Source organism: Taudactylus pleione, unplaced genomic scaffold, assembly GCF_031769625.1.
Source record: "Taudactylus pleione unplaced genomic scaffold, aTauple2 ptg000093l, whole genome shotgun sequence".
Classification (NCBI taxonomy): domain Eukaryota; kingdom Metazoa; phylum Chordata; class Amphibia; order Anura; family Myobatrachidae; genus Taudactylus; species Taudactylus pleione.
Window position 1 is genome coordinate 12,480,505 of NW_028284495.1, and position 12,943 is coordinate 12,493,447.

At 44.5% G+C, this 12,943-nt stretch overlaps 1 protein-coding gene across 3 annotated transcripts in view; it reads left to right on the forward strand.

The window, feature by feature from the left end:
- NOL4 (nucleolar protein 4) overlaps positions 1–12,943 on the forward strand; it is a 377,579-nt gene that overhangs the window by 147,383 nt on the left and 217,253 nt on the right. For all 3 annotated transcript variants that reach the window (XM_088469570.1, XM_088469571.1, XM_088469572.1), the window contains exon 2: positions 10,471–10,620. In XM_088469570.1, coding sequence (XP_088325696.1) covers positions 10,471–10,620 — 150 coding nt within the window. The remainder of the gene's footprint in view (positions 1–10,470; positions 10,621–12,943) is intronic.

Genomic DNA, 12,943 nt, shown 5'->3' on the forward strand with positions numbered 1-12,943 from the left:
GTTAAGTACTAACATACAGTAGGTTTAAACTAGGGGTGAGCGGGTTCGGATTTCCGAGCCCCCCCGATCCGAGTCCGATCCGAGTCAGGCTCGACTTTTCCCGCCTGACTCGGATTCTGAAATCGAGGCAAAATGTCATCATCCCGCCTTCCGAGTCTCGCGTTGGATCCTATATAAGGTACCCGCGTCGGCGCCATTTTCTCACTCGGCTGTGGACAGTGAAGAGGGAGGGTGGGAGTTAGGGCTGGCTGGGCTGTGTAGTGTAGTGTAGTGCAGAGTAGTGTTGTGCTGTGCTGTGCTGTGCTGCTGTTGTCCATAGGGGCTGTGTCCACTACTTCAAAGTCCATAGGGGCTGGCTGTGTTGTGCTGTGCTGCTGTTGTTAATAGGGGCTGTGTCCACTACTTCAAAGTCCATAGGGGCTGGCTGGACTGTGTTGTGCAGTCAGTTGTCCATAGGGGCTGTGTCCACTCCAAAGTCCTGTGCAGTGTCCCAGTCCTAAAGGGGTGCTGTAGTGTTGTCCAGGGGGTGCTCTGTCCATCAGGGGTGCTCCCCCCAAGTGCTAAAAAAAAAATATTTTTTCTGTGTTTGTGAATTGTGTGCGCAGTAGCCGCACGTGCATCAACAAAGTAGTGCCAAGCGTGCGCCTGTGTCATAAGTAAAGGGCCGGCTGGCTTGACCGTTAAAGGGTGCTGTAACCCCCAAAGTACACTCCAGTCCAAACCAAATAAAAATATTTTCTGTGTTTGTGAATTGTGTGCGCAGTAGCCGCACGTGCATCAACAAAGTAGTGCCAAGCGTGCGCCTGTGTCATAAGTAAAGGGCCGGCTGGCTTGACCGTTAAAGGGTGCTGTAACCCCCAAAGTACACTCCAAACCAAATAAAAAAATATTTTCTGTGTTTGTGAATTGTGTGCGCAGTATCCGCACGTGCATCATCAAAGTAGTGCCAAGCGTGCGCCTGTGTCATAAGTAAAGGGCCGGCTGGCTTGACCGTTAAAGGGTGCTGTAACCCCCAAAGTACACTCCAAACCAAATAAAACATTTTTTTCTGTGTTTGTGAATTGTGTGCGCAGTAGCCGCACGTGCATCATCAAAGTAGTGCCAAGCGTGCGCCTGTGTCATAAGTAAAGGGCCGGCTGTCTTGACCGTTAAAGGGTGCTGTAACCCCCAAAGTACACTCCAAACCAAATAAAAAAATATTTTCTGTATTTGTGAATTGTGTGCGCAGTACCCGCACGTGCATCAACAAAGTAGTGCCAAGCGTGCGCCTGTGTCATAAGTAAAGGGCCGGCTGGCTTGACCGTTAAAGGGTGCTGTAACCCCCAAAGTACACTCCAAACCAAATAAAAAATTTTTTTCTGTGTTTGTGAATTGTGTGCGCAGTAGCCGCACGTGCATCAACAAAGTAGTGCCAAGCGTGCGCCTGTGTCATAAGTAAAGGGCCGGCTGGCTTGACCGTTAAAGGGTGCTGTAACCCCCAAAGTACACTCCAGTCCAAACCAAATAAAAAAATATTTTCTGTGTTTGTGAATTGTGTGCGCAGTAGCCGCACGTGCATCAACAAAGTAGTGCCAAACGTGCGCCTGTGTCCCACAAGTAAAGGGCCGGCTGGCTCATTTCTTAAAGGGTGGTGTAACCCACAAAGTGCACTAGTCTCCAACAAAAATAAAAAATTATTTTCTGTGTTTGTGTGCGCCTTAGCCGCACGTATATATCAATATAACATAAATGGAGGACCAAACTTTCTCCGATAAAAATAAAATAGGGAAAGATCAAGAACCACTTCCTCCTAGTGCTGAAGCTGCTGCCACTAGTCATGACATAGACGATAACATGCCATCAACGTCGTCTGCCAAGGCCGATGCCCAATGTCATAGTAGAGGGCACATACAATCCCAAATGACAAAGTTCAGGAAAATGACCTTGAAAAAAACATTTAAATCATCTGAAGAGAAATGTAAACTTGCCAATAAGCCATTTACGACACGGAGTGGCAAGGAACGGCTAAGGTCTTTCCCTATGTTCATGACTAGTGGTTCAGCTTCACATGGCGATGGAAGCCCTCCTCCCGCTAAAAAAATCAAACGAGTTAAGCTGGCAAAAGCACAGCGAAGGACTGTGCGTTCTAAGAAGATATCACAAATCCCCAAGGAGAGTCCAAGTGTGGTGGCGGTTGCGATGCCTGACCTTCCCAGCACTGGACGGGAAGAGGTGGCTCTTTCCACCATTTGCACGCCCCCTGCAAGTGCTGAAAGGAGCACCCACAGTCCACTTGCTGATATGCAAATTGAAGATGTCACTGTTGAAGTACAACAGGATGAGGATACTGGTGTAGCTGGCACTGAGGAGGAAGTTGGCGAGGAGGATTCTGATGGTGATGTGGTTTGTTTAAATCAGGCTCCGGGGGAGACAGTTGTTGTCCGTGGGATGAAAAAGCCCATCACGGTCATGCCTGGGCAGAAGACCAAACATTCCACCTCTTTGGTCTGGCAATATTTCTATCCAAATCCGGACAACAACTGTCTTGCCATATGTACCATATGTAAAGGTGAAATAAGTAGGGGTAGGGACGTTAACCACCTAGGAACATCCTCCCTTATACGGCACCTGCAGCGCGTTCATAAAAAGTTACTGTCAAGTTCAGAAACTTTGGCTCAGACCGTAAGCAGTCCAGGGTCACCTAAATCCCTTTTTCCTGTTTTATCCAAGGAATCGGTGGATGAGGAGGATGAGAACGACATCTTGCCTCCGTAGAACCAGTTTGTGCAGGGACACATTAACTGCCAGCTTGTTTTGTGGGGGCCCAAATGAACCAATCATTTCAGCCACAGTCATGTTGCAGACCCTGGCGCTGAAATGATTGGTTTGTTAAGTGTGCATGTCCTATTTATACAACATAAGGGTGGGTGGGAGGGCCCAAGGACAATTCCATCTTGCACCTCTTTTTTTTCTTTGCAGTATGTACTGTTTGGGGCCTAGTTTTTCAAACTGCCATCCTGTCTGCCACTGCAGTGTCACTCCTAGATGGGCCACGTGTTTGTGCCGCCCACTCGTGTCACTTAGCATAGTCATCCAGCTACCTCGGTGCAACCTTTTGGCCATAAAAACAATATTGTGAGGTGTGAGGTGTTCAGAATAGACTGGAAATGAGTGGAAATTAAGGTTATTGAGGTTAATAATAGCGTAGGAGCAGAAAAACCCACAAATTTTGTGATTTTAGCTGTTTTTATGCTTTTTTTCAAAAAAATACAGATCCAAAACACAAAACCCAGAACCCAAAACACGGAAGGGTGGTTTTGGCAAAACCAATCCAGATCCAAAACACGAAGAAAGATCCAGATCCAAAACCAAAACACGAAAAGTGGCCGATGCACACCCCTAGTTTAAACATAACACAAGGCAGGATCACAGAGCAACTAGATACCACATGCTTTTATTATGTATTTTTATTGTATTTCCGTGATACATGGAAATACGGGATGCGGTCAATATCCCGACTGTGGGGATTCCGGTGCTCAGAATGCCGCCACCGGGAATCCCATACTCATCCCTGGAAATACTACTATCTCCTGCCATAGTTTTAGCATAATCTGACAGCAAAACTGTGGCAGGCAGGGCCGGACTGGCCATCTAGCAATTCTGGCAAATGCCAGAAGGGCCGATGCCAAGATGGGCCTGTTTGACTGCAGTGCGGACATGCCCGGCCGAGGGACACCACTTGTGCTAAAGTCCCACCCAAAATGGCCGCCACCACAGTGAAAAATGCAATGTAGTCAGGGAGAGGTGGGCTCTAGTGTCTCTAAAGCAGCACATGCTCTGCTGGAGGCGGTGCTATTGGTTCCGTGGGTGCTGCACATCACAGGTATACACCCTCCTGGGAACACACGAGCCGCCCCCCCCACACACACATACACCTCTCCTGCACGTTACAGGCTGTCTCGGTGTCTCCCCCTCTCTCTCCTGGTGTGCTAGCTTATTTCCTCTGTTATAATTGAGTCACAGCCTGTCCCCCTCTCAGCTGTAAGTGACAACCTCCTCCATTCCCTGTATATGGCAGCCTTTATATCCTATAATCTCCGCTGGAGCACTATTGTCTTTCATTGCCCCTACACTTTGCAGCATGTTATAGCTATTGTTTCCCAACCCACGTGTTTCCTGCCCCATGTGTGACAGGTTTTGTCTCCACTCCCCGCCCTCAAGCCTCTATCTTTCCCAGTGTGACAGCCTGTCTCCTTTCCTACCCTCTCCCCCAATCACTTCATGGTCTCTCCTGTTTTTTATATTTTCTGAGTCCCATACCACCTGCCCCCTCCCCCTTATGTGTGACATCTTATTTCCCCTGACTCTCAGCCCCTCTGCTAAACTTACAGTTTCTCTCCTCACCCTTCCCTGACAGGCTTTCTCCCCATCTATCCCTTGTGTGCAACAGCCTGCCTAACCCTCATCCCTGCTGATAGCAGAGCTCCCTCCCCTATTGTCTCCAGTCCTACCCTCTCCCCCAGTGTATGACAGCTCTTCTCCACCCCATTTCTTATTCAGCTCCCCCCATTTTGGTGTGACAGATTCTGTCTCCTCTCCTCACCCCTGTGTTGTGAGAACTTTTGTACCTCAGTGTGTGTCAGCTTGTCTCTTCCCCATGATGTGAGAGAACTGTGTGCCTCCCCCATCCTCTCTGTGTATAACAGCTTCTAACTGCCCCAACCCTCTACTCTACATATAACAGCCTCTCCTATCTCTCACATCCCATCCATACTTGTGTGGAAGCTTCTGCCAATCAGCTTTCTTCTCTTTTCATATCACAGCTTCTGTTTCCCCCATACATATCTTCAACATGTAACATCCAACCCACTCCCTTCACATGTGACAGCCTCAGCAGCTGTTTCCTCCCTCTCTCTCTGTGTATATCAGAGCCCCCCTTTCTCCCTTTCACTCCTCTTGTTTTTAGACTCCCCCACTCTCTCCCCACATTGTGCAATCTTTCTTCTATTCATTCCCCTATGTTTGTGGCATAGTTTACAGCCTCTCCTCCTGTCAAACATGGGGCTATGTTTTTCCTGACATGCATGCAATCCACATGTGCAGGCAGCAAGGGAGGCAGACAGAAGGGTCTGCCTCCTACTGTATACAGCTCAGGAACATAGTAAGTGTATTTGTGTAATGTGGATGAGGATTTATAGGCTATTCATTTATGGGTGAGAGCTATTCACTAAATGGTCGGTGAATGTGGTGGTGGGCATGGGCAGATTGGCCATAGCCTTACCTGTCCATTATTCTAATGGAGCCAACCAGAAGTCTCCTGATGTTTTTTTTTCTTTCCATTTCTTTTTACTTTTTAGTACATTTTAGTTTGTGTGACAAATCAGGACTGGAGGTCAGCAGCATGTGGTGGGTCAGGTGAAGTTCCTGTCCCTTCCTTGTAGAGCAGTGATTCCCAACCTCGGTCCCCAAGGCACACTAACAGTCCTGGTTTTTGTGATATCCATGCTAAAACACAGATGGTTAAATCAAAATAACTGAGGTACAGTACTATTTAAGTCACCTGTGCTCAAGTACGGCTATCCTTAAAACCTGGACTGTTAGTGTGCCTTGAGGACTGAGGTTGGGAACCCCTGTTGTAGAGGCTGTGCAGTCTACTATTTCAGTGTATGGCCCCTACCTATTCTTTGATGACCCCGCACCCTCACAATCTGAGGTGGGATCCAGTCACCTCCAAACTCACTGTGGTGTCACGCTGTGCCATGGTTGCAGCAGTACATACATGACTCACAGGAATGTGCCATGCCAAGTGAGTGCGGGTCAAAGAGCCAGGGCGGGGGCCTCGGGACTGAGCTGCTGGTGCCTAGTTTATGAAATATTTCTGTAGTTAATTGATGTTTTATTGAAGATAAATTATATATTTCAGTGCCATGGTTTGTTTATTTATTTAAAAGGTATTGTTGGTATTTTTCTTTCTTGCAGGTGACTAATTTCCTCACCATGATGTCCATCTGATAGGAATGAGGGACTTGTTGTGTAGATGGTGATTTTAACTATTTGCTTGTTTAATTCAGTAACCTACTCTTATGGTACGTACACATGGTACAATCAGTCAGCGATAACGATACCGCTGACTGATCGTCCTGCACCTTCCTGGTGTGCTGGATGATCAATATCGATCATCCAGCACACCACCAACCCACCAATGATGCCCAGCGGGTCCCTATAGTAACCTGGTCAATATCGACCAGGTTGGCCTGAATGCACGGCCGATGGACATATCATTATCGTCCATACGTGCCCGCACATCGCAGGTCATTGGTGGGTTGGAATGGACAAAAAAATGCACGATATGATCGTTATCGTTCATATCGTACATTTTTCTCGTACCGTGTGTACGCACCATTAGACCTTTTCCTTTGAAGTTGCCTTCACTTTTCATTTTTGTTCTGGTCAAATCCAATCATTTTCACTTTTTATCACAAGGGGCTACATTTGCAGTGCTTTTCAAAACCACCACATCTCTGCATAGGTAATTTAGCCCATGGACTTTATAATAGGATCACCCACCCTTAGATTACTGAACACCTGTCTATTTTTGAGTATTTTGAAGATATCAGATTTGTCCATCCTACACTGTTCTGTTTTATTCCTGTTTAAATTTAATTTTCTTTGGTACTTAACCAGTAGATTAACACTAAATCTGGTAGTTAATTTGTGGCAAAATTAATTAGTTCTGTCCATCCATTAACTCACACCTTGACCTTGGGTACTTTCTGTATCTTATGACATTAACTGGGTTGCTGTCTGTACTGTATTGCAGTCACAAGGATGCTCTCTGATATGTATGGCAGTTACTGGGATGTCTGTACTGTATGACGATGTGGATTCTCTCTATATTGTATGGCCGTCACATGGATATTCTATATATTGTATTATGGCTAGCTCTAACTGCAATCCCAGCTATATTTGTGTTGGACTCCTCATTCAGTTTATTGGTTCCACCTACATGAGGCCACTTTCAGAGTTTTTTCCAGTGCCACTTTAAGTTCCCAATCCGCCCCCACCGCTGCGCATGAGTGTTCAGCAGACAAGGCATGCGCAGGAGTGCCAAAAGAGGAGTGAAGATATCGCTGATGCAGTCACTTCATTCCTAATGCTGGGCATACACTGCCAGATAAAATACCTGTCAGACCGACACCCAACCGATATTGCGTGCATACACTGTGGGGCAGATGTACTAAGCTCTGGAAAGGGATAATGTGGAGAGTGATAAAACCACCAATCAATCAGCTCCCAAGTGTCATTTTTCAAACACAGCTTGTAACATGACAGTTAGGAGTGCTTGGTGGTTTATCACTGTTTATCACTTTCCAGAGCTTAGTATATCTCCACAGTGACTGAGATATCCGCGTTCTGCCCCTGGGGAGGAGACATTTCCCCGTTCCTTCCCTGTGAAGGAAAAATAAAATGTTTGTCAGCCGGCCAATTTGCCCAACATTTAAGTTACAGAATATCACTTCGGACGGGCATGTTGGACGATCCTGCATGCCCGACAAATCGATATTTTATCCTCAGTCGCCCGGATACACAGTACAATTATCAGGGCGATCTTCTGATATCCGGCGGATCGTCCTGATAATTGTATAGTGTATGCCCAGCATAACACATCGCAGGGACTAGAGTTGAAGCTTGAAAACTTTACCTATGCAATGGTCGTGAGACAGGATGGCAGACTGTCAAGGAAACAAAAGTTCTGGTGATGGGTTGGAACTGGGACCCAGAAGGATGTCTCTTTATGGGTGTGCAGGAGAGGTATTTTAGTATTTTTGTAGCAAAGGAATTATCGCAGATTAAGCATAACTATGCATGGTGCAGGTCACTTGTATCGGACCTGTTTATTTGCCCTAGATTGTGTACTTTTTCCTTTTTTTGTGTCTTAAGTTTGCTTATAGTGTACTATATACTTAGGATTACTGTTTTGCGTGGCCAAGTCACAATGTCCATGGCGCGCTAAACAGAGCTATTTGGCTCGATTTAAGGATAGGAGTATGAGGGCATATCTGTAAGTGGTATTGTAGATGACTGTGTAAAAACAACCAATACGGCACCTTCCATGCAGTGCATTTATAAATGCAGATTTACCTAATATCTTAATATTTTATCTGAATATTGTACATACCTTTATATACAGTACAGTTCAGTGTCCATAAACTCACAATGAAAAGGTCATAAGAGTACATAACTTAATAATACCACAGGCAATGACTAAAGCACAGAGGAAATTACCTAATAAATGACATTATTTCATTGACTAAATTCAGTTATTTTGCAAGCACAGATGTTTATGGTAACCTAGTTTTATGTAACCTGCCAGGGACAGTCAGACCAGTCAACATACATCAAGCACATATGGAATTTAAATGTAAAATAAACCGATAAAAGCTGATTCCTACTTGCAGTCTTGGTGAATGTAAAAAAAAATTTGGATGCAATTGGTAATGCATTTTTTTGCACATTGATCATTACTTTTAATATGTACATAAAAATAAAAAAAAATGCTATGTCCGAATCTTTTAAAACCAAACAAAAGCTTTGGTGTAAGAATGCATCATATGGGCTTACTTACATCTGTGCGCTTACTTACATCTGTGCGATTCATGTTTTGCTTTTATACATTTAGCATAAGAATGTTTAGCCAATATTTTACACCATAAATCAGTAGTGAATATTTAAATGATAACTGTAAATTTTATTACACTCCCTTTATATCTATATACTCCTACAGGCCTAAATATATCAAATAGGGAATCCCCAGGAATATACAAGGGGCAGTTCTCTTCATGTAGGTCTCAGTCAGATCCTCTTGCTGACATGGCGCTGTAAATTATGTCATTAGTCCTGCCCTTGCAGTGCAATATCGTGATACAAACGTTATATGTAGTGGGGGGACCATGATGACACAATTGAGTATGAGTCCTGTTATCAAACCCCCTTGATCATGTACGTCACTGATGATGTACGTGGGAATGGGTAGACTGGTCTACGTCATTTTAAATAGTAGGTATGTAGGCCTATGGCGATTTGTTATGGAAATTGTTTATAGAATTCTATTGAAGAGCTGTACGCGACTTTGCAAAAAAACAGAAGCACAATTTAGCGCAAGCCTGTGCTTTGCTAGTAACTGGGCTTTTCATGCTGTAGACATTTTGTCTGCATTCAATTGAAAACTACGAACACATAACCAAGCTAAAAAACTGCTGAAAAACTGTAATAATTGATAAAATCATGCACACATAGTACATCTAAAGTGTCTGTAGGGCAGCCAGATGTGCTGCAAAATAAAACATACATGTAATAACCCGCTGAGTCGCTGGTGGGGGCTATCTCTGATGGTAGTAGTTCTATCTCTGGCAGTACACCTTATTAGATGGGACTTTTCACTGTTTGATAAATAGGCATGTTTACAATCCATATGTGCAATACATGGTAGTAGATACTGTATATCTTATGCAATCAATGTGCTTTTCTCATCCACATGCTTGGATAAGGATTGGGTTGGCATATGCATATTGAATATGTGTGTCTATATCTATCTGTATACTGTACGAATGTATGTATATATATACACACACACACAGATACCATAGTTTACTGTCTTCTACTTGTTTGCCAACTATGAATGTAATAATACATTTTGTTAATTACCAGCATTTTACACATTTTGATAGTTTGCATGTGATATATGTGATATAAGTGTAATGCCCACTCAGAAAAAGGAAAGTGTTTTATTCCTAGGTAACTAAGGAGAGATATCAGGAATGTACAGTATGAGCACACTGCAGGTTTGTGAATATAATGGTAGCATATTACAAGCAAAACATGCTGGGATATATGCCTCAATATTATGTAGTTATACTGTCGAGTCGACATTTAGAATGTCGACACTGTAATGTTGAAAGGGTCAGATTGTCAACATATTCAGTGAGAATATGTTCATAATGTCGACATTATTCATGGCTACATTATGACCATATGAATGTTAGGGTTATGCTGCGGTTAGGGTGAAGTAGAACTGTCGAAATCCTCACTGTCAAATTGCACAATGTCGACAAATTGAACGTGTTGGCATTATGCCAGTGTCTACATTGGCATCTGAAATGTCGATATCCGGAATGTCGACATACAGGCCACTTCAACATTCTGGTGTTGACATTCTGAGTGTCAACATGGTATACCACAGCCAGCTCAACAACCACTGGCGATCCATTTGCTTACCTAGTCTTATTCTATGAGATCTACATGTTCTAAGGCAGACATAGTTAATAGCGGTATAGGAATGCATTGTACATGCATGAATGGTATTGACTGTTTCTTCTCTCTTGTCTTTTTAGGTGATCATGCTTTATTCATGTTTCCAGATGAAGGTTTATTGTACTGTGTGACCATACACCTACCCCTGCTCATCCTGCCTCTCTCTCTCTCTTGTCTTAGGACGGCGTGGGCATTGAGGAGAAGCTGTCCTTGAGGAGAGTAGCCGTGGTGGAAGATTTCTTTGACATTATTTATTCCATGCATGTGGAAACGGGGCCTAATGGAGAACAGATTCGGAAGCATGCTGGTCAGAAGAGGACGTACAAAGCTGTAAGTGAAATGACTTGTTTGTTTGTGCCTACTCAGATTTTGTGTTCCGTCATTTAACTATTTATGCTCAGTTCATATTTTTTATGTCTTAGAATTTGGTTTAACTGTTTATGTTCCATCATAATTTATTCATATATATTGAATTAGTGAATTAGTGTATCCTATTTGCAGTTTTACAAGCTGACTATTTCCTAAACCGAAGATATAATGACATTAAATGTGTTGTTGCATTTAAATGCCTTTATCAACTTACACTTGCATCTTTCAACTATTGCTAAATACAGTGGTTTTTCTATCTAGCTTCCTTCAACACAAAACTCAGGGCCTGATCCAGCAAGGAACGCAGTTGCTAATACTCACGCAATCGGTCGATTGTTGCATACTGCGCATGCGTATGCATCAAAGTGTGCATGCGCGATCTAGCAATTGCGATCCGAACTGCAATTGCAGAGGCTATGCAGACCCTGAGCACAGTGATAGGCAATAAGTGCCATTTGGGGGTGGTGACGGGGGGGTGGTCGGGCGAACGCAGGCGTGCCACTGCTTTGCAACGCCGTTGCAGGGGCGTGCATAAGTTAGCAATTCCTGATTGAGGTCTGACCTGCCTTAACTGTGTGGGTCCGATGTTACTCGATGTTACAGATTCATTCGCTATGTTGCCCAAGTATACGGATGTGAGTAAGGGGTAGTGGGCATCCGTATGGTAAGCTGTGATCACAATGCGATTGCAAACATTTGCATTTCACCGCTGATATTAGCAGAAGAGTGATCCTTGCTGAATCAGGCCCTCAGTCTTATTATAACAACCCTCCCTGTTAGTATAAATCATGCTTGCCTACTTTTTGGATCTCTCCTTTAGAAGATCAGAGAGTGGAGGTCCAATGAGCAAAGGCAGGGGGTGTGATGACAAGCAGCATTGCAGGCAGGGGACGGGGTGGTCCAATATCTATTAAAAAAAACAAAATTTTTTTGTGGCAGATAAATCTTTACAGAACATCCTATGGTTTAATGTAAATATCTTGATTGATTAATGCTTGAAGCTTTGAATCCTGATAAACTTTAACACTTTCCTGAGCTGCTTCTTCCCTGTGGTGGAGCACCGAGGGCAGCACACTGAATCAGTTTTCCGTTTATGTATTGCAACACTGGCAAAAGATACTTCTCTGCTGCTGTTGTAAAATGGCCAGTGAGAATGGTTGTGTGAAGGTGTACAAACAGGAAGCTGACAGGCTCATGCTTGAGAATTGTTATTGGATTACAGGAGCACTGGGAAGCGTGCAGATTGCGGGAATCCACTAAGGGTACAACAAGCAGCTCTGGCATACCTAGCGTGTCACAGGAAATACAGCAATAAGGATGGATCTGTCAACGAAAGTGTGGACTGAGGGAGGGCTTATTGTATATGTATGACTAAATGATAAAAACAACTGATACAACTGATGTCATCATATTGGAGTGTTATGACAGTTGGTGGTAAATTTACTACGATTCGAGTCTGATCGACTTTGTTTTTTGTTTTTTTAAATCGACTATCCTCGCCGAAACTTGGGTGATTTGAGGCTCCTGAAACTCACAAATTTACTAAGAAGTGAGTTTAGCTGAGAGTGTTTTTCAAGGGTGAAGTAGATCGAGATATCTCCCCTGAGTAGCAAGTTTAGATGAGATTATTCACTAGAGATTGCAGTGTTTTCTCTCTGCCAATATCTCCCGAACAAGCAGCCTGCCAGGGGCTGGCTGGCAACTTTTAGCCTGGGGGCAAATGCATGCAGGCGGCCCTGGCAGAGGAGTGGCGTGTAGCAAGGGTGCCCGGAGCACGTGCGTGCTACGTCGCCCCCCCCCCCCTCAAGTGTTCCATGGAGGAGGCGGGTCCATATGGGATTAAAGTAAAGTTAAAAAAAAAAAGTTTAGGGGCAGCCCCCTGTAGTGGTGCCCATATGCAGTGTCCCTTGTGCCCCAGGAGAGGACCCCCTTATGCAGGCCTCCAGTAGTGATCCCTCCTATGCAGTGCCCATTATACAGTGCCCCCAGTAGTGGTCCCCCCTGTGCAGTGCACCTTCTGCCCCCAGTAGTAAGCCCCTTATATAGTGCCCCCAGTAGTGGTCCCCCCAGTTGTAGAACTCCCCTTGTAGTGCCCCCAGTAGTAGTCCCCCCTTGTAGTGCCCCTAGTAGTAGTCCCCCCCTTGTAGTGCCCCTAGTAGTAGTTCCCTCCCCTTGTAGTGTCCCTAGTAGTAGTCCCCGCTTGTAGTGCCCCCAGTAGTAGTATTCTCACCCCTTGTAGTGCCCCCAGTAGTAGTAGTCCCCCCTTGTAGTGCCCCCAGTTGTA